Here is a 22259-nt window from a genome sequence, read left to right on the forward strand (position 1 = left end):
GGCAATGGGTTCTATAACTGATTTAAATATTTTTTGCCAGATCCTAATTGGTATGTCGAATTTTATGTTCCTTTTGATGCCGTTTCTCAGATCGTTCACAGCTTTGTGGAAGTTACCTGTGGCGCTGATGTTTAGGCCAAGGTATGTATAGTTTTTTGTGTGCTCTAGGGCAACAGTGTCTACATGGAATTTGTATTTATGGTCATGGCAACTGGACCTTTTTTGGAACACCATTATTTTTGTCTTACTGAGATTTACTGTCAGGGCCCAGGTCTGGCAGAATCTGTGCAGAATATCTAGGTGCTGCTGTAGGCCCTCTGTGGTTGGGGACAGAAGCACCAGATCATCAGCAAACAGTACAGACTTGACTTCAGATTCTAGAAGGTTGAGTGGGTGTTGCAAACTGTTCTAGTGCCCTCGCCAATTCGTTGATATATATGTTGAAGAGGGTGGGGCTCAAGCTAAATCCCTGTCTCACCCCATGGCCCTGTGGAAAGAAATGTATGTTTTTTTTGCCAATTTTAACTGCACACAAGTTGTTTGTGTACATAGATTTTAAATGTTGTATGTTTTTCCCCTAACACCACTTTCCATTAATTTGTATAGCAGACCCTCACGCCAAATTGAGTCAAACGCTTTTATGAAAACAACAAAGCATGAGAAGACTTTACCTTTGTTTTGGTTTGTTTGTTTGTCAATTAGGGTGTGCAGGGTGAATACAGTGCATTCTGAAAGTATTCAGACCCCTTGACTTTTTAAACATTTTGGTATGTTACAGCCTTATTCTGAATAGTTTTTTCCCTCATCAGTCTACACACAATACCCCATAATGACAAAGTGAAAACAGATTTGTTGACATTTTTGCAAATGTATTACAAATAAAAAATGGAAATACCTTATTTACATAAGTATTCAGGCCCTTTGCTATGAGACTCGAATTTGAGCTCAGTTGCGTCCTGTTTCCATTGATCATCCTTGATATGTTTCTACAACTTCATTAGAGTCTACCTGTGGTAAATTCAATTGATTGGACATGATTTGGAAAGGCAGACACATGTCTATATAAGGTCCCACAGTTGACAGTGCATGTCAGACTAAAAACCAAGCCATGAGGTCGAAGGAATTGTCCGTCATGTTTTGGTACCCTTCCCCAGATCTGTGCCTCTACACAGGATTGTGTCGAGGCACAGATCTGGGGAAGGGTACCAAAACATTTCTGCAGCATTGAAGGTCCCAAAGAACACAGTGGCCTCCATCATTCTTAAATGGAAGAAGTTTGGAACCACCAAGACTCTTCCTAGAGCTGGCCTTCTCGGCAAACTGAGCAATCGGAGGAGAAGGGCCTTGGTCAGGGAGGTGACTAAGATCATGATGGTCACGCTGACAGAGCTCCAGAGTTTCTCTGTGGAGATGGAATAACCTTCCAGAAGGACAACTATCTCTGCAGTACTCCATCAATCAGGCCTTTATGGTAGAGTGGCCAGCCAGATGGAAACCACTCCTCAGTAAAAGGCAGCTAAAGGACTCCCAGACCATGAGAAACAAGATTCTCTGGTCTGATGAAATCAAAATTGAACTCTTTGGGTTGAATGCCAAGGGTCACGTCTGGAGGAAACCTGGCACCATCTCTACGGTGAAGCATGGTGGCAGCATCATGCTGTGGGGATGTTTTTCAGCGGCAGGGACTGGGAGACTAGTCAGGATCGAGGGAAAGCTGAACAGAGCAAAGTACAGCGAGATCCTTGATGAAAACCTGCTCCAGAGCGCTCAGGACCTCAGACTGGGGCGAAGGTTTACCTTCAAACAGGACAACGACCCTAAGCACACAGCCAAGACACACAGGAGTGGCTTCGGGACAAGTCTCTGAATGTCTTTGAGTGTCCCTGCTTGAGCCCAGCGTTGAACCTGATTGAACATCTCTGGAGAGACCTGAAAAGAGCTCTGCAGCGACACTCCCCATCCAACCTGACAGAGCTTGAGTAGATCTGCAGAGAAGAATGGGAGAAACTCCCCAAATCAGGTGTGCCAAGCTTGTAGCGACATATCCAAGAAGATATTTCAGTTTTTAAATATTAATGCATTTGCAAAAATGTCTAAAAACCTGTTTTTGTTTTGTCATTATGGGGTATTGTGTGTAGATTGATGTGGGGGAAAAAACGATTGAATACATTTCAGAATAAGGCTGTAACGTAACAGCATGTGGAAAAAGTATTTAATAGTTATCCAGTGGGTTCTGGAAGTCTTTAATAGTTTTCCAGTGGGTTCTGGTAGTCTTTAATAGTTATCCAGTGGGTTCTGGTAGTCTTTAATAGTTATCCAGGGCGTTCTGGTAGTCTTTAATAGTTATCCAGGGGGTTCTGGTAGTCTTTAATAGTTATCCAGGGGGTTTTGGTAGTCTTTAATAGTTATCCAGGGGGTTCTGGTGGTCTTTAATAGTTATCCAGTGGGTTCTGGTAGTCTTTAATAGTTATCCAGGGGGTTCTGGTAGACTTTAATAGTTATCCAGGGGGTTCTGGTAGTCTTTCATACTTATCCAGTGGGTTCTGGTAGTCTTTAGTAGTTATCCAGGGGGTTCTGGTAGTCTTTCATACTTATCCAGTGGGTTCTGGTAGTCTTTAATAGTTATCCAGTGGGTTCTGGTAGTCTTTAATAATTTTCCAGTGGGTTCTGGTAGTCTTTAATAGTTATCCAGGGGGTTCTGGTAGTCTTTCATAGTTATCCAGTGGGTTCTGGTAGTCTTTAATAGTTATCCAGGGGGTTCTGGTAGTCTTTAATAGTTATCCAGGGGGTTCTGGTAGTCTTTAATAGTTATCCAGGGGGTTCTGGTAGTCTTTAATAGTTATCCAGTGGGTTCTGGTAGTCTTTAATAGTTATCCAGGGGGTTCAGGTAGTCTTTAATAGTTATCCAGTGGGTTCTGGTAGTCTTTAATAGTTATCCAGGGGGTTCTGGTAGTCTTTAATAGTTATCCAGGGGGTTCTGGTAGTCTTTAATAGTTATCCAGGGGGTTCTGGTGGTCTTTAATAGTTATCCAGGGGGTTCTGGTAGTCTTTAATAGTTATCCAGGGGGTTCTGGTAGTCTTTAATAGTTATCCAGGGGGTTCTGGTAGCCTTTAATAGTTATCCAGGGGGTTCTGGTAGTCTTTAATAGTTATCCATAGTTATCCAGGGGGTTCTGGTAGTCTTTAATAGTAATCCAGGGGGTTCTGGTAGTCTTTAATAGTTATCCAGGGGGTTCTGGTAGTCTTTAATAGTTATCCAGGGGGTTCTGGTAGTCTTTAATAGTTTTCCAGGGGGTTCTGGTAGTCTTTAATAGTTATCCAGTGGGTTCTGGTAGTCTTTAATAGTTATCCAGGGGGTTCTGGTAGTCTTTAATAGTTATCCAGGGGGTTCTGGTAGTCTTTAATAATTATCCAGGGGGTTCTGGTAGTCTTTAATAGTTATCAAGGGGGTTCTGGTGGTCTTTAATAGTTATCCAGGGGGTTCTGGTAGTCTTTAATAGTTATCCAGGGGGTTCTGGTAGTCTTTAATAGTTATCCAGGGGGTTCTGGTAGTCTTTAATAGTTATCCAGGGGGTTCTGGTAGTCTTTAATAGGTATCCAGGGGGTTCTGGTAGTCTTTAATAGTTATCCAGGGGGTTCTGGTAGTCTTTAATAGTTATCCAGGGGGTTCTGGTAGTCTTTAATAGTTATCCAGGGGGTTCTGGTAGTCTTTAATAGTCATCCAGTGGGTTCAGGTAGTCTTTAATAGTCATCCAGTGGGTTCTGGTAGTCTTTAATTGTTATCCAGGGGGTTCTGGTAGTCTTTAATAGTTATCCAGGGGGTTCTGGTAGTCTTTAATAGTTATCCAGGGGGTTCTGGTAGTCTTTAATAGTTATCCAGGGGGTTGTGGTAGTCTTTAATAGTTATCCAGGGGGTTCTGGTGGTCTTTAATTGTTATCCAGGGGGTTCTGGTAGTCTTTAATAGTTATCCAGTGGGTTCTGGTAGTCTTTAATAGTTATCCAGGGGGTTCTGGTAGTCTTTAATAGTTATCCAGGGGGTTCTGGTAGTCTTTAATAGGTATCCAGGGGGTTCTGGTAGTCTTTAATAGTTATCCAGGGGGTTCTGGTAGTCTTTAATAGTTATCCAGGGGGTTCTGGTAGTCTTTAATAGTTATCCAGGGGGTTCTGGTAGTCTTTAATAGTTATCCAGGGGGTTCTGGTAGTCTTTAATAGTTATCCAGGGGGTTCTGGTAGTCTTTAATAGTTATCCAGGGGGTTCTGGTAGTCTTTAATAGTTATCCAGTGGGTTCTGGTAGTCTTTAATAGTTATCCATGGGGTTCTGGTAGTCTTTAATAGTTATCCAGTGGGTTCTGGTAGTCTTTAATAGTTATCCAGGGGGTTCTGGTAGTCTTTAATAGTTATCCAGTGGGTTCTGGTAGTCTTTAATAGTTATCCAGGGGGTTCTGGTAGTCTTTAATAGTTATCCAGGGGTTCTGGTCATCTTTAATAGTTGATTCTAAGATTTGTATTTGATCATGTATACATTTTGCTGTTTGTTCTTTGTTATTGAGCCAAACAGATTAGCGAAGTGGTTTATCCATACATGTTGTGGATAGTTAACTCTTCGCGTTGTCCTTTGTTATGGAGCCAAAAAGATTAGAGAAGTGGTACATCTCCATTTTGGATAGATAACTTTTTGTGTTGTTGTTTGTTTAGTGTGTTCCAATTTCCCCAGAAGTGGTTAGAGTCTATGGATTCTTCAATTACATTGAGCTGATTTCTGATGTGCTGTTCCTTCTTTCCCCGTAGTGTATTTCTGTATTGTTTTAGTGATTCACCATAGTGATGGCATAGACTCAGGTTTTCTTGGTCTCTATGTTTTTGGTTAGATAGGTTTCTCAATTTCTTTCTTAGGTTTTTGCATTCTTCCTCAAACCATTTGTCATTGTTGTTAATTTTCTTAGGTTGTCTGCTTGACCTTTTTAGATTTGACAGGGAAGGTCAAATATACTGCTAAGTTTACACCTTCACTATTACAGCGGAACGTTTTGTCCAGGAAGTTGTCTAAAAGGGATTTCATTTGTTGTTTGGTAGGTTTCTACTCTACATTCCTTCCGTCTATAGCATTTCTTAATATTACTGTATGCAGTTCCTTTGGCTTTTATGCCTCATGACTGAGTATTACTCTGTTCAAGACTAGACTGTGATTTTGCTATGATTTGATATGGGTGTCAGAGGGCTGACAGTGAACACTCTGAGAGACTTTTGGTTGAGGTCAGCGATAAAGTTATCTACAGTAATCTAAAGTAATCTCTCTCTCTCATTCTCTCTCTCTGTCTATCTGTCTCTCTCTCTCTGTCTCTCTCTGTCTCTGTCGCGCTCTCTCTCTCATTCTCTCTCTCTCTCTCTCATTCTCTCTCTCTCTCTCTTCTCTCTCTCTCGCTCTCTCTCTCTCTCTGTCTGTCTCTCTCTCTCTGTCGCTCTCTCTCTCTCTCTCTCTCTCTCTCTCTCTCTTAGGGGATGAGATCCTGGAGTTGAATGGTGAGTCTCTACATGGACTAACTCATGAGGATGCACTACAGAGATTCAAAGTAAGACTACAGCACCACAACAAATCATCATATTACACCGTTATTACAGCCATATTACAACATTATTACAGCCATATTACAACATTATTACAGCCATATTACAACATTATTACAGCCATATTACAACATTATTACAGCCATAATACAACATTATTACAGCCATATTACAACATCATTACAGCCATATTACAACATTATTACAGCCATATTACAACACTATTACAGCCATATTACAATATCATTACAGCCATAATACAACATTATTACCGTCATATTGCAACACTATTACAGCCATAATCAAATATTATTACTGCCATAATACAACATTATTACAGCCATAATACAACATTATTACAGCCATAATACAACATTATTACAGCCATAATAAAACATTATTACAGCCATTATACAACATTATTACAGCCATAATACAACATTATTATAGTCATAATACAACATTATTACAGCCATAATACAACATTATTACAGCCATAATATAATATTATTACAGCCATAATACAACATTATTACAGCCAAAATACAACACTATTACAGCCATAATACAACATTATTACAGCCATAATACAACATTATTGCAGCCATAATACAATATTATTACCGCCATAATACAACATTATTACAGCCATAATACAACATTATTACAGCCATAATACAACATGATGGAATTAAAAGGATCCCTTTTGATTAGTGAAGAACAGGGGTAGACAACCCTGTTCCTGGAGTGTCGCAGGTACTGCAGGATTTTGTACCAACTAGGCACCACACCTGATTGACTAAATTCAACACAGCTGGTCCTCCTGGTTGGTTTAATCAAAAGCATAAGTGCCTGCAGCACTCCAGATCCAGGGTTGTCTTCCCCTGTTCTGGAACAACCGAACAGACTATAATACAATTAACACAGCTCATTATATCTAAGATCCATCTTTATTAATCAGAATGATCCTCTCTCTCCCTCTCCATCCCACTCTACTTCTCCCTGTCTCCTTCTCCCTCGCCTTCTCTCCCTCTCCATCCCACTCTACTTCTCCCTGTCTCCTTCTCCCTCGCCTTCTCTCCCTCTCCATCCTGCTCTACTTCTCCCTCTCTCCTTCTCCCTCGCCTTCTCTCCCTCTCCATCCTGCTCTACTTCTCCCTCTCTCCTTCTCCCTCGCCTTCTCTCCCTCTCCATCCTGCTCTACTTCTCCCTCTCTCCTTCTCCCTCGCCTTCTCTCCCTCTCCATCCTGCTCTACTTCTCCCTCTCTCCTTCTCCCTCGCCTTCTCTCCCTCTCCATCCTGCTCTACTTCTCCCTCTCTCCTTCTCCTTCTCCCTCTCTCCCTCTCCATCCTGCTCTACTTCTCCCTCTCTCCTTCTCCCTCGCCTTCTCTCCCTCTCCATCCTGCTCTACTTCTCCCTCTCTCCTTCTCCTTCTCCCTCTCTCCCTCTCCATCCTGCTCTACTTCTCCCTTTCCCTTGCCTTCTCCTTCTCCCTCTCTCCCTCTCCTTTCCACTCTACTTCTCCCTTTCCCTTGCCTTCTCCTTCTCCCTCTCTCCCTCTCCTTTCCACTCTACTTCTCCCTCTCTCCTTCTCCTTCTCCCTCTCTCCCTCTCCTTCCCACTCTACTTCTCCCTCTCTCCTTCTCCTTCTCCCTCTCTCCCTCTCCTTCCCACTCTACTTCTCCCTCTCCCCTCCACAGCAGATAAAGAAGGGTCTGTTGACTCTGGTGGTGAGGACCAGCCTGCGTGTCGGCGCCCTCTGTGGCCAGGCAGCAGTAGCACAGCTGTGTCGGTCTCGCTCTCTCAGCTCCAGTACTGGCATGGCCCGGGTCAGCACTGATATGGGGGACTACAACTACCTCAGCGGTGTCACCACCGCCAACACACACACCAACACCGTACCTCAGCCGCCTTTGGCCAAACCCCGAGATCGTGTCATGATGGAGATCACCTTGCACAAAGGTCAGGGGTCAAAGATAAGAAGTTCTAAGTTGTATTATGACTTGGAGCTAGAGCATCTAACGTACACAATGTCTCTGTCTTCCTGTGTGTGTGTGTGTTTGTGTGCCTGCGTGCCGGCGTGCATGTGTGTGTCTGTGTGTAGAGGCTGGTGTGGGGCTGGGCATTGGGCTGTGTTGCGTGCCGTCTGGAGATGGTTGCCGTGGCGTCTATATCCACACCCTCTCCCCTGGGTCGGTGGCACACATGGACAGTAGACTCAGGTAAGGATTCAAGAAACATTCTGTAAATGCTGAATACACATAGCCTGGGTACCAGTCTGTTTGTGCTAACATTCCACAGCTTGTCATGAAAAGGAGTCTTACCTCAGTACACTTCCCACTTCCTTACTCCCTGGATGTGGTCCCATTCTTTACCTTTCCACCAAGTGTGCACTTGTACCCTCACTATCATGGATTTCAAAAGGAATCGATATAGTGGAAACTCCCTCATGCCATGCTTGCACTAATCCAATGCATTTCAATGCATGAGAGAGGGAGTGAAGGAGGAGACTCTGTAGAGGATGTTACATCACCACTCTTCATTAGTCATTTAGCAGACTCACGCATCCAGAGCAGTTTATTGTTGACACATGGTCTGTGCATATGCTCAACTTGAATCAGTTACTATACTTTAATCTCCACACTCACTCTCCATCTCCCCTTCCCCTCTCTCTTCCCTCGCTACTCTCTCGTCCCCTCCCCTCTCTCTCCCCTCCAATCTCTCTCCACCTCCCCTCTCTTTCTCCCTCCCCTCTCTCTCCCCCTCACCTCTCTCTCTCTCCTCTCTTTTCCCCTCCCCTCTCTCTCTCCCTATCCCCTCTCTCACACCCTCTCTAACCTCCCTCTCTAATCCCTCAACACTCCCTCTCCCCGCCCCTCTCTCTCCACCTCTACACTCTCTCCCCCTCACCTCTCTCTCAACCCTCCTCTCTCTCCCCCCTTCCCCCCCCTTTCTCCCCCCCGTTCCCCACCCCTCCCCTCTCTCTCCCCCTCCCCTCTCTCCCCCTCTTTCCTCTCCTAGATGTGGAGATGAGATTATGGAGATCAACAACACAGTGGTGAACAACATGGTCCTGAACGATGTGTACACGGTTCTGAGTCAGTGCTCCCCCGGGCCGGTCCAGATAATCATCAGTCGACACCCCGACCCCAAAGTACGTACCCCGTTTAACCTTATATACACACCCTGTCTAACCTTATATACACACCCTGTCTGACCTTATATACACACCCTGTCTGACCTTATATACACACCCTGTCTGACCTTATATACACACCCTGTCTGACCTTATATACACACCCTGTCTGACCTTATATACACACCCTGTCTGACCTTATATACACACCCTGTCTGACCTTATATACACACCCTGTCTGACCTTATATACACACCCTGTCTGACCTTATATACACACCCTGTCTGACCTTATATACACACCCTGTCTGACCTTATATACACACCCTGTCTAACCTTATATACACACACACTGTCTAACCTTATATACACACCCTGTCTGACCTTATATACACACCCTGTCTAACCTTATATACACACCCTGTCTGACCTTATATACACACCCTGTCTGACCTTATATACACACCCTGTCTGACCTTATATACACACCCTGTCTAACCTTATATACACACCCTGTCTGACCTTATATACACACCCTGTCTAACCTTATATACACACCCTGTCTAACCTTATATACACACCCTGTCTAACCTTCTATACACACCCTGTCTGTGGTACAGATGCACATGTGTGTAGTGTTGGGGAGGGAGTGTGGGTGTGGGGGGCTGTGTGTGTTAAATGCAATGTGTCTGTGTGTATCTTTAGGTGTCAGAGCAGCAGCTGAACGATGCCATAGCCCAGGCTGTAGAGACCAGCCAACTAAAGCAGGACGCCAGTCAGTGGAGTATAGACGGTAACAACCTTTATCAACTCAGTGGAGTATAGACGGTAACAACCTTTATCAACTCAGTGGAGTATAGACAGTACAACCTTTATTAACTCAGTGGAGTATAGACGGTAACAACCTTTATTAACTCAGTGGAGTATAGACAGTACAACCTTTATTAACTCAGTGGAGTATAGACAGTACAACCTTTATTAACTCAGTGGAGTATAGACAGTAACAACCTTTATTAACTCAGTGGAGTATAGACAGTAACAACCTTTATCAATTCTCAGCTAGTTCAGCTTCGCCAGACGATAATGCACATACACATTACCTTCTGTAATATTACTGCATTGTGTTTCATCAGGATAAATTAATCTCTCTCACGTCCCATCTCTTTCTCTCACCTACCTACCTACCTACCTACCTACCTACCTACCTACCTACCTACCTACCTACCTACCTACCTACCTACCTACCTACCTACCTACCTACCTACCTACCTACCTACCTACCTACCTACCTACCTACCTACCTACCTGCCTGCCTGCCTGCCTGCCTGCCTGCCTGCCTGCCTGCCTGCCTGCCTGCCTGCCTGCCTGCCTGCCTGCCTGCCTGCCTGCCTGCCTGCCTGCCTGCCTGCCTGCCTGTCTGCCTGCCTGCCTGCCTGCCTGCCTGCCTGTCTGTCTGTCTGTCTGTCTGTCTGTCTGTCTGTCTGTCTGTCTGTCTGTCTATCTATCTATCTATCTATCCTCTCTCTGTGACCTCTTAACCCCAGGCCTGCGTAGGTCTGACCCCTGCTCCCACTCCAGAGGGAAGTGTGAGTGCTGTGTGGCGAGGAGCTTCAGCCAACTGACTGCCCGGCGAGCCCAGAAGAACATGACCCGCTCCTGTAGTGACAGCAACACATACAACCAGAACCACCATCATAACCATCAGCACAACCGCTGCCCTGGACCAGGAACCGACCTGGTTAATGGTCAAACCCTGACTATACCCAACCACAACCACAACACACACCATAATCTGATGGAAAGGGTCCACAGCCTCGACATCCCCATGGTAACTCAACACAACCAAGCATCCCAGAATAATCTGGCATGGTTCTAGAGGTTCAAATACCTCTTTGTCTCGTGGTTGTAGGGGTTCTGGGGTCATGGTTCTAGAGATTCTAATCTGTCTTTATCTCATGGGTGTAGGGGTTCTAGGGGTCATGGTTCTAGAGATTCTAATCTGTCTTTATCTCATGGGTGTAGGGGTTCTAGGGGTCATGGTTCTAGAGATTCTAATCTGTCTTTATCTCATGGGTGTAGGGGTTATAGGGGTCATGGTTCTAGGGATTCTAATCCGTCTTTATCTCATGGGTGTAGGGGTTCTAGGGGTCATGGTTCGAGGGTTCTAATACCTCTTTGTCTCATGTTTCTGAGAGTTCAAGGGGTCATGGTTCTAGGGTCCTTATCCGTCTTGATCTCATGGTTGTAGGGGTCCACGCCTGAGCCCTGGTGTGATAACAGATTGTCTGCATTGGTCTACCCTGTTCCTGATGATGACTACAACGTCCCCTACAACTCCCCAGCAGCCAACCTCTCCAGCCAGCGCACATTAGACCTGGCCACAAGGGGAAATAAGGTAGCTTTATTCCAGACGTTTCCATACAAGTTTTGGAAGGCCACACTTTAGGCACCAAATGGAAGAATAATGCACTGAAACAGGCTGGGACTACCTGGACTCGTCCAATAAGAAACGTTTATATAACACATATTTTCCTAATCTGACCCTAGAACAGGCCCAAAGCCCTGACACCTCCAAGGAGGTACTGCCGACACCAGGACGTCACTAGTGAGGAGGGGGCCCTTGGGGGCCTGCCAGACTCCAATGTTTCCAGTAGAGGCTCCCCTGTTAGAGAGGACGGATGGAGTCCCACACATACCAACTGTCAGGTAGGGATAGAACATTATTTACACCTATTTACAATGATAGTCTGGTTTCTTCAATTTGGTGCCTAATGAACACAACCCAATAGTGCAGAAAAGGACAGCATCTGACATAATCTCACTGTTTTTGTATTTTTTTTGTTTACATTTACATTGAAGTCATTTAGCAGATGCTCTTATCCAGAGCGACTTACAAATTGGTGCATTCAACTTATGATATCCAGTGGAACAACCACTATACAATAGTACATCTATATCTTTTTGGGGGGAGGGTGGGGGGGGGCTTAGAAGGATTACTATATCCTATCCCAGGTATTCCTTAAAGAGGTGGGGTTTCAGGTTTCTCCGGAAGGTAGTGATTGACTCCGCTGTCCTGGCGTCGTGAGGGAGCTTGTTCCACCATTGGGGTGCCAGAGCAGCGAACAGTTTTGACTGGGCTGAGTGGGAACTGTGCTTCCGCAGAGGTAGGGAGGCGAGCAGGCCAGAGGTGGCCCTTCTTTGGGTGTAGGGACTGATCAGAGCCTGAAGGTACGGAGGTGCCGTTCCCCTCACAGCTCCGTAGGCAAGCACCATGGTCTTGTAGCAGATGCGAGCTTCAACTGGAAGCCAGTGGAGTGTGCGGAGGAGCGGGGTGACGTGAGAGAACTTGGGAAGGTTGAACACCAGACGGGCTGCGGCGTTCTGGATGAGTTGTAGGGGTTTAATGGCACAGGCAGGGAGCCCCGCCAACAGCGAGTTGCAGTAATCCAGACGGGAGATGACAAGTGCCTGGATTAGGACCTGCGCCGCTTCCTGTGTGAGGCAGGGTCGTACTCTGCGAATGTTGTAGAGCATGAATTGTAAGTCACTCTGGATAAGAGCGTCTGCTAAATGACTTAAATGTAAATGTAAATGAACCTACAGGATCGGGTCACCGCCTTGATGTTAGTGGAGAATGACAGGGTGTTGTCCAGGGTCCCGCCAAGGCTCTTAGCACTCTGGGAGGAGGACACAATGGAGTTGTCAACCGTGATGGCGAGATCATGGAACGGGCAGTCCTTTCCCGGGAGGAAGAGCAGCTCCGTCTTGCCGAGGTTCAGCTTGAGGTGGTGATCCGTCATCCACACTGATATGTCTGCCAGACATGCAGAGATACGATTCGTCACCTGGTTATCAAAAGGGGGAAAGGAGAAGATTAATTGTGTGTCATCTGCGTAGCAATGATAGGAGAGACCATGTGAGGATATGACCGAGCCAAGTGACTTGGTGTATAGCGAGAATAGGAGAGGGCCTAGAACTGAGCCCTGGGGGACACCAGTGGTGAGAGCACGTGGTGCGGAGACGGATTCTCGCCACGCCACCTGGTAGGAGCGACCTGTCAGGTAGGACGCAATCCAAGAGTGAGCCGCGCCGGAGATGCCCAACTCGGAGAGGGTGGAGAGGAGGATCTGATGGTTCACAGTATCAAAGGCAGCAGATAGGTCTAGAAGGATGAGAGCAGAGGAGAGAGAGTTAGCTTTAGCAGTGCGGAGAGCCTCCATGACACAGAGAAGAGCAGTCTCAGTTGAATGACCAGTCTTGAAACCTGACTGATTTGGATCAAGAAGGTCATTCTGAGAGAGATAGCAAGAGAGCTGGCCAAGGACGGCAGAGTTTTGGAGAGAAAAGAAAGAAGGGATACTGGTCTGTAGTTGTTGACATCGGAGGGATCAAGTGTAGGTTTTTTGAGAAGGGGTGCAACTCTCGCTCTCTTGAAGACGGAAGGGACGTAGCCAGCGGTCAAGGATGAGTTGATGAGCGAGGTGAGGTAAGCGAGAAGGTCTCCGGAAATGGTCTGGAGTAGAGAGGAGGGGATCGGGTCAAGCGGGCAGTATATAAGGGAATAAGGGAACTAATGGGAATGCCCCGTTATAGCTCACTTCAGATTGCTACTATATGTATCTAAGTCTGACTGGGACCTCTCCAGCCTGCTGACAATAAAGAGTGATTCACTTAAGATTGACTTCGAGTGTCCCTGTGTAAGAATTTCCACAACGACAACATTAGACATTAGTGCAGAGAAGGATAACATTAGACATAATCTCACTGTTTTTCTTATTCTCTGTCCGTAAGCAATATAATATGCTAATAGATGCTGAATTTACTAAGTATACACTTATCTAACCAGTCATCTTGACTTAAAGATGTATTACTGTGGATGGATGGATGAATAGGTATATTGTAAGCAGGTTTGAACTTTTTTTAAATAATTAATTTGAATTGATGGATAAAAGTAATGTAAATATCGATGCATCTCAACAGGACATTAGCAGCTTGATATGACTGGCTGTCATTCATACTGCCGTACATCTGAGGAAGAGCTAGACTGCATGCTTCTATTGCCCATAAATGGTAGCTACTGTAGGGAAGAGGGGGGCGTGATCAAAATCTCTGTAAAACAGAGTTGCGTAGTCTCCATGCATCAGGCATCAGCTGTGGTTGAGACACGTCATTCTGTTTTGCATTGGTTCTTCTGCTTGCATATTCTCTGAAACCACAATTGTCTGTGAAGCTGATCTGCAGAGCTGGGTCGAGTTCATTAAGGCATGCAACGGAAACATCTTAATACGAAAATGAACGTTTCTTATTGGACAAGTCCAGCTAGTCCCTCCCTGTTTCTTCCATTTGGTGCCTAATGAACACAACAGGACAATGTGATGGACATTTTTATGTTTGTGCTTTTCTATAAACCAATTTCTCTGTTCTCTGTTTGTGCTTTTCTATAAACCAATTTCCGTGTTCAATCTGATTGAATGAATCCTCACTATCAGTATCTGCAATTTGGCAGTACGCCCAGAACCTTGTTTAGAGAAATGATATCTCAGTTTCAAGGTCTCAGCTTAGAGAAGAAGCCTCGTGAGGTACTGGTCTGTCACAAGCATGACCCAGTATTGGTCGTCACATGAATGAAACAAACATGAATTATGAATGATAAATAAGCTATATCATGCAAATATAACTTGTCAGTATATAAGAGAACTAATGGGACTGCCCCGTTAGAGCTCACTTCAGATTGCTACTATATGTATCTAAGTCTGACTGGAACCTCTCCAGCCTGCTGACAATAAAGAGTGATTCACTTAAGATTGACTTCGAGTGTCCCTGTGTAAGAATTTCCACAACGACAACATTAGACATTAGTGCAGAGAAGGATAACATTAGACATAATCTCACTGTTTTTCTTATTCTCTGTCCATAAGCAATATGCTAAAACATGCTGAATTTACTAAATACAGTATACTAATATAATGTGCCTCTAACTAATGTGTATTGTCCCATGTGTTGTTTCTGCATCCACATCTACATGCTTCCAGCTTGTTAGCAGTGTATACAAGGCTTTGAGAAAGATCATAAGGTTACTGTGTAGAAATGTATGTGGGACCGTTTCATACTCTTGAATGTATTTTGGTGAATGTTTTGCATGGAGATGTCTTTGGACTGAGAATGGTGCTTTTTCAAATAGAAAATATGAACATACCAGTCATACCTTTACATTTTTGTTTCCAGAATGTCATACATTCATGCCTTTGAGCGGGCATGGATGGACAAATATGACACCTCTTCCCTATGTATCCTGTCCCTGAAACATTAAACCTTAAACCTGTCTCACAATGCAAGCTTTTATAGTAAGGATGGCTTCTCTCCGTTCTGGAAGTATTTGCTTATGTGTTTGTAAGTGATTCACCTGTGATTCTGAAAGATGCTTGTGTTATACCCACATCAGGCATGAAGCTATTGGATATCATAGAATGGCCTTGCTTTGGCACTGTGTGTGATTCAATTATGTTCTGCATCTGGCCGTTGTGAGTGTGATGGATGGATGCATGTTGATGTGAAGTTGTGGAGGGTAACGAGCGGTAGTAAATGCAGGGTGAATTACAACACCTTTCTGTGGTCAGATGCTGAGTGGTGCGCTCAACGTTTTAACTTCCTGTTTATCTGTGTTCCAGGAAGTCGAGAGTGAGAGAGAAAGAGAGAGAGAAAGAGAGAGAGAACACTCAGGGGGAAGTGGAGAGACTCTCACCCACTCAGAGGCTCGCTCTGCTGCCATCACTGACTGCCCTCGATACTCATCCTGCACAGAAGACAGACTACACACAGGTATCGTATGGGAAGCTCGATACTCATCCTGCACAGAAGACAGACTACACACAGGTATCGTATGGGAAGCTCGATACTCATCCTGCACAGAAGACAGACTACACACAGGTATCGTATGGGAACCTCAATACTTTTTTTTGTCGGTCACATTCAATTTCCAAAAATGTATTAGAATACACCATTTGTAAATACAGAGCTAACAGTCAAATATACAGCTATTTGATGGCCCCTATAGTTAATTGCAGTTAATTTGCAGTTTGTTTCCTGAAAGACAACATGTTATTTAGTTGTGAATGCCATCTTAGGATCATTTCTTACATTGTGACATTTAATGGCACCACAACTTACTATTTAACGTTATTAGTAAAGCAGAAGGCTGTGCAGGTATGAATGCATTATTTTAATGAGGGCAGTGTGAGTCTAGCTCATTATGAAGTACTTGTATCTCTCCTCCTCTTAGACTGTGTTTCCTGTGTTGTCTGTGTTCAGGTGCTGAATCTGCCTTCCTCCTCTGCTCCCAGAGTAAGAGGCCAGGCCTGAGGAGGCAGGGCCGCGTGGAGCAGCTCCCCCCAGAAAAGCTTCACGACCCCTGGGTTAGGATCTCCGACAGCGCCCCTGATCTTGGAATTCCTGAAGACCCCCATCAGAACCAGAGTCTGACTCATCCGAGCACACACCGTCACAACACACACTCCCACAGTAACCAACAACAAACACACCATCTCAGCTCACACCACGACGCTACACACACTCCATCACAAACCGACAGACACCCCAACGACACACACTCCCCAGTCGCCATGAGCCAACCGAGTGAGTTTCCCGAGCTTCCTGAACTGAACTGTACTTCCACCCACTACACCGCCCCAGACCCCACCACCCCCTCCACCCCTGCCTCCCTAATCTCCACCCCCAGCCCAAGGACTGAGGACCCCCCAGGGATGAGGAAGGGCCCCCCAGTTGCCCCCAAGCCTGTGTGGAACCGTCAGAGCCTCAGGAGTATGAGGAATGGGAGGCCCCAGGCTGAGCTGGCCAAACCCCTGGACATCAGAGGCGGTGGAAAGTACGTAGTGTTTCTCCATAACATTTCTCCTTTATCTTGTGTTTTATGAAAATGTAGCGGAGGCGGTTCAGTCTTTCCTGAGATCTGAAGACTTATGTTAGTGCCTAAAGTGTAGGCCTTTATTTCAGTCGGTTGAGGTGGTGTTGAAGGGTATAGGTGACCTGGGTTTGATTCCCAGTTGGTCCATCAAGTATTGTGTGTTCATGAGTTATAAGCCAACAAGAATTTCTGTCTCATGTAAATTATCCAGGTGGATGGACAATAACATTTAAAAATGTGTATTTCAACAGCACCTTCGGGGTACGTCTGCGGTCCACCTCCTCTGCAGCCCAGCTGTCAATCAAGCAGAAGATCCATTCATTTGAGACCTTCTCTAGTCCTGAGGGTAAGGGTCAGGAGACGGAGGGCAACAACAGGAGGCCCCTAGCCCCCTCCACTTCCCTCCCTTTGAAGGACAAGGCACCCGTCAGGAGTGACCCCCCTCTCTTAGAGGAGAATGGCACAATCCAACATGACATGGGCAAAGGAGCCAAAGTGACCTCTCCAATCCTTGACAAGGACAAGGACAGGAGGATGTTCTCTTTTCCCCCTGCAGCCTCTCCTCACTCCATCCTTCCGCCCTCTCCTGCCTCCCACCCTTCTCCTCCTACCTGCTTTTCTCTACTTCCGACCCCACACCCTACCTCGGAGCTCCAGACCCCAGTGGAAGAGACAACAGACCCCAATGCAGAGATCTCTGACTCGCCATCCCCCGAGGACACCACCACCACCCCATCCACCCTAGAGGCACCTCTCCCCGAGGCCGAACCAGAAACAGAGCCCCTGGATGGGGCTGTAGAGGCCTCCATCTCCCCCTCCGGCCCGGTGCCCAGGAGGTCCAGCAGCTCCAAGGGAGAGAGCTTTGGTCCACTACAACCACCAGAGGAGGGGGAGGGAGACCAGAGCTATGCCCAGGCTCAGGGCAAGCAGGCCAGCCTGCGGACGCGTAGCCTGCCCCTGCCTGCCTCTCCCTCCCCGGATGGGTCAACAACTCTAAGAGGACTGGAGGGAGAGAGTCTGGGGAAGATACTTTCCTTCAGTAACCAGGTGCGTCTTTGGTCCACACTTTACATTACATCACATCGTCCAAGTGTAAATTGTAAAATGTCCAATTTAACTGATGAAATGTATGAAATGTCACATAAGCTTCATACCAGTTGAATAACCCATGTAATTACTCTGTAACAGGTGCATGCAATATGTTTGTAACTGTCATTTAGTGTGTGGATTGTGCGCACCTGCGACACTTGGCAATAGTTTGCTTAGGAAACAATATTATTTATATAATATTCTGTTATATTTCATTATATTCTTACTATAAAATATATGTGTTTTGACTGTGGTAAATGCACAGGAATATACGTGTCTTATCTGCTAAATGAACAAATGAACTATAGGCTATCCCACTGGCACAGACGTCAATTTAACGTCAATTCAACATCTGTAACGTTGAAATGACGTGGAAACAATGTTGATTAAAACAGTGTGTGCCCAGTGGGATGCCATAGCCAGACTAAGCACCGTAACATAGTCAACTCAGCTGTTCTGTTCTTTTTCATTTGTTTTTCCCCTCCATTTTCTATTATTCTCATATAATGTTGTGAACAGATAATGATTTAAGTGGTTCATTATGTTGATTAGTGTCCTTGAGATAATACTAGTAATAATGAATAATTACTACAGTGTAGGCTGCTGATGGGAATGAGTGTCAGCAGACATTTCATTTGAAGTTAATTCACCCGGTTGGGATTTGGCAACTTATTGTGGACTAATTGGATAATTACTTTACTTTAGACTATTATAGAAAGAACACGTGACAGTTGTTTCACCCATGGTGTAAGAAGGTGCTATAATGGCCTCTTGAGGTGGGATGAAGGGTAGAAAAGAACAGCAGAGCCCTAACCATGACATGTTTTATACTCTGCTCTGCTCTACTCTGCTCTACTCTACTATACTATACTCTGCTCTACTCTACTCTGCTCTGCTCTGCTCTGCTCTACTCTACTCTGCTCTGCTACTCTACTCTTATCTGCTCTGCTCTACTTTTATCTGATTTACTCTACTCTTATCTGATCTGCTCTACTTTTATCTGCTCTGCTCTACTCTTATCTGCTATACTCTACTCTGCTCTATCTACTCTTATCTGCTCTGCTCTACTCTGCTCTGCTCTACTTTTATCTGCTCTGCTCTACTCTTATCTGCTCTGCTCTACTTTTATCTGCTCTACTCTACTCTTATCTGCTCTGCTCTACTTTTATCTGCTCTGCTCTACTCATATCTGCTCTGCTCTGCTCTACTCTTATCTGCTCTGCTCTACTCTTATCTGCTCTACTCTTATCTGCTCTGCTCTGCTCTACTCTACTCTGCTCTTCTCTTATCTGCTCTGCTCTGCTCTACTCTACTCTTATCTGCTATACTCTACTCTATCTACTCTTATCTACTCTGCTCTGCTCTACTCTGCTCTACTCTTATCTGCTCTACTCTTATCTGCTCTGCTCTACTTTTATCTGATCTACTCTACTCTTATCTGCTCTGCTCTACTTTTATCTGCTCTGCTCTACTCTGCTCTGCTCTGCTCTACTCTGCTCTGCTCTACTCTGCTCTGTTCTACTCTGATCTGCTCTGCTCTACTCTGCTCTGTTCTACTCTTATCTGCTCTGCTCTACTTTTATCTGCTCTGCTCTACTCTTATCTGCTCTGCTCTACTTTTATCTGCTCTGCTCTACTCTTATCTGCTCTGCTCTACTTTTATCTGCTCTGCTCTACTCTTATCTGCTCTGCTCTACTCTTATCTGCTCTGCTCTACTCTACTCTGCTCTACTTTTATCTGCTCTGCTCTACTCTTATCTGCTCTGCTCTACTCTGCTCTGCTCTACTCTTATCTGCTCTGCTCTACTCTTATCTGCTCTACTCTACTCTGCTCTGCTCTACTTTTATCTGCTCTGCTCTACTCTTATCTGCTCTACTCTGCTCTGCTCTGCTCTACTCTTATCTGCTCTGTTCTACTCTTATCTGCTCTACTCTACTCTGCTCTGCTCTACTTTTATCTGCTCTGCTCTACTCTTATCTGCTCTACTCTGCTCTGCTCTGCTCTACTCTTATCTGCTCTGTTCTACTCTTATCTGCTCTACTCTACTCTGCTCTGCTCTACTTTTATCTGCTCTGCTCTACTCTTATCTGCTCTACTCTACTCTGCTCTGCTCTACTCTTATCTGCTCTGTTCTACTCGTATCTGCTCCGCTCTGCTCTACTCTGCTCTGCTCTGCTCTGCTCTTATCTGCTCTGCTCTGCTCTACTCTGCTCTACTGTTAACTGCTCTGCTCTACTCTACTCCAGGTTTCCCATGCCCTGATGCGTTCCATGCACTCCCTGCTCCCCTCCAACTGTCCTACTAGGCCGGGTAACCCCGGGTCAGACCCACCCCCTGCATCCCCTCTAGTTTGCAGCCCGGAGGCGCCTGACCCGGCCCAGAACACCCCCCTCTCCCCTGGCCCCGACAGCAATGAGAATAGCTTCTCTGTCAGGTAAAAACTCTCTGAAAACATCAACATACAGCGTATACCAGGGTTGGGGTCAATTCCATTACAATTCAATCAATTCAGGAAGTAAAAGGAAGTTAGTATTCCAGTTTTTCTCAATGCTTCTCTATGAGAAGAATTTCAAATTGGAATTTCAGTTTACTTCCTAAATGGATGTAATTGAAATGGAATTGACCCTTACCCTGGTATATACAGCATATTCTCTGTTCCAATGATTGATACCAGACAGGCATACACATACTACCTCTCAGGTGATTGGATGAAAAGGTATAAATATACACTGATTTCACAAGAGCTGATAATAGTCTAGTATGTCTATAGACCTACACTGTAGTAGTGCTTGCTATGAAAAAAGTAAGATAGCACTGCTCCCTGGAAGTCAGATACTGTAAAGTAGAGATGGCATTATACATTATCAGATGGAACAGGCATATTTTAGATCAAATCTTTTCTGTATTTTGTCCCTGCTTCACAGGGCTTAATGCAATCGTGGCAGTATCATCTTTAGTAAGAGGAAGTATGAACACAGGAAGTGAACAAACAGGAAGTCACACGTGTTATTCCTGTTCTAAGATGTGACATTATGTCTAAAGTGTTAATCTGACTGAAATCCTCTCAGAGTTTAGTCTGTAACAGATTGACCAACCTAAAACATAACTCTCTATTTAGTTTTCATACAGTGAAATGCATGATTATGAGAGTAGCTACGATGAACCTGTAAACCAGAAGGTGTGTCTGTGTGTGTGTTCTGTATGTGACCAGTGTCAGTGCGTGAGTTGAACTCTGTTTGCTTCCCTATTCCCCTCAGCCTCTCTGATCTGAGGCAGTGTACCATTGAGCGGGGGGAGGCGGGAGGGGACCTGGTCTCACGCCCATCTCCGTCAGCATGTGCCCACTCTGTTATCTCAGCCATCCCTCCACAGGAAATACAGACCATGATCCAGGAAGTGAAAGCTCTGGATGAGGAAACACTGAAGGTGAAACTTTATCCTTCTGTCTGTCAGTCTTTCTGTCCGTCTGTCCGGCCTGTCTGTTTCATTGTTTTTAATTTATCCATCCACCTCTTCCTCACTAGAAGGGCCTCGCTGACTGTATTAGGGTGTCAAATAATGATGTTCCCCACATCAACACCACATTGACACCACATTAACACCACATTAACACCACATCAACACCACAGTAACACCACATCAACACCACATCAACACCACATTAACACCACATCAACACCACAGTAACACCACAGTAACACCACATCAACACCACATGAACACCACTTGAACACCACTTGAACACCACATCAGCACCACATCTACACCACATCAGCACCACATGAACACCACATGAACACCACATGAACACCACTTGAACACCACATGAATACCACATTAACACCACATCAACACCACATGAACACCACATGAACACTACATTAACATCCAGTCATGACAGATTGCCCACTCTTACTGTTGAGAATCTCTCATCTCTGGTCTACTCTCTAAGTGGTTGAGGTAATCTATACCCCTGAGTCCAAGGCTGCATCCCAAATGACATGCTATTCCCCTCTAAAGTGCACTACTTTTGACCAAGAGGCTTTCAGGCTCTGGATAATAGGGTGCTGTGTGGGAAGCATGGTAAGAGCTGCTCTCTCATGCAGTACTCAACACTGGCTTCTGCAAAACAACAAGCCTGTAGGAATGAGCTCCACTACAGGACTGGAGGGACCATTAAGGATTACGTTAGAGCGCTCAGCTGCAGGTGTGTTTGTGTGTGTGTGTGTGTGTGTGTGTGTGTGTGTGTGTGTGTGTGTGTGTGTGTGTGTGTGTGTGTGTGTGTGTGTGTGTGTGTGTGTATTAAGAGGCTTTCAGGGAGGACAGAGTATCACAATGTGTATTGAAAGGCTTTCAGGGAGGGCAGAGTATCACAGTGTGTACTGAAAGGCTTTCAGGGAGGACAGAGTATCACAGTGTGTATTGAAAGGCTTTCAGGGAGGGCAGAGTATCACAGTGTGTATTGAAAGGCTTTCAGGGAGGACAGAGTATCACAGTGTGTATTGAAAGGCTTTCAGGGAGGGCAGAGTATCACAGTGTGTATTG

At 45.2% G+C, this 22259-nt stretch overlaps 1 protein-coding gene across 2 annotated transcripts in view; it reads left to right on the forward strand.

Moving 5' to 3' along the window:
• The window catches only part of il16 (interleukin 16), a 55476-nt gene that overhangs the window by 27366 nt on the left and 5851 nt on the right, over nt 1–22259 (forward strand). The window contains exons 11-24 of one of the 2 annotated variants that reach the window (XM_029720786.1): nt 5499–5572; nt 7269–7530; nt 7673–7790; nt 8590–8722; nt 9409–9496; nt 10248–10531; nt 10952–11098; nt 11251–11409; nt 14736–14792; nt 15372–15522; nt 16012–16585; nt 16876–17671; nt 19961–20148; nt 20972–21140. In XM_029720786.1, the coding sequence (XP_029576646.1) occupies nt 5499–5572; nt 7269–7530; nt 7673–7790; nt 8590–8722; nt 9409–9496; nt 10248–10531; nt 10952–11098; nt 11251–11409; nt 14736–14792; nt 15372–15522; nt 16012–16585; nt 16876–17671; nt 19961–20148; nt 20972–21140 (3200 nt within the window). Of the gene's footprint in view, nt 1–5498; nt 5573–7268; nt 7531–7672; nt 7791–8589; nt 8723–9408; nt 9497–10247; nt 10532–10951; nt 11099–11250; nt 11410–14735; nt 14793–15371; nt 15631–16011; nt 16586–16875; nt 17672–19960; nt 20149–20971; nt 21141–22259 lie in introns of both variants that reach the window. The other variant, XM_029720785.1, reaches the window with a different exon arrangement.

The sequence above is a fragment of the Salmo trutta genome, chromosome 29 (assembly GCF_901001165.1).
Source record: "Salmo trutta chromosome 29, fSalTru1.1, whole genome shotgun sequence".
Taxonomy (NCBI): domain Eukaryota; kingdom Metazoa; phylum Chordata; class Actinopteri; order Salmoniformes; family Salmonidae; genus Salmo; species Salmo trutta.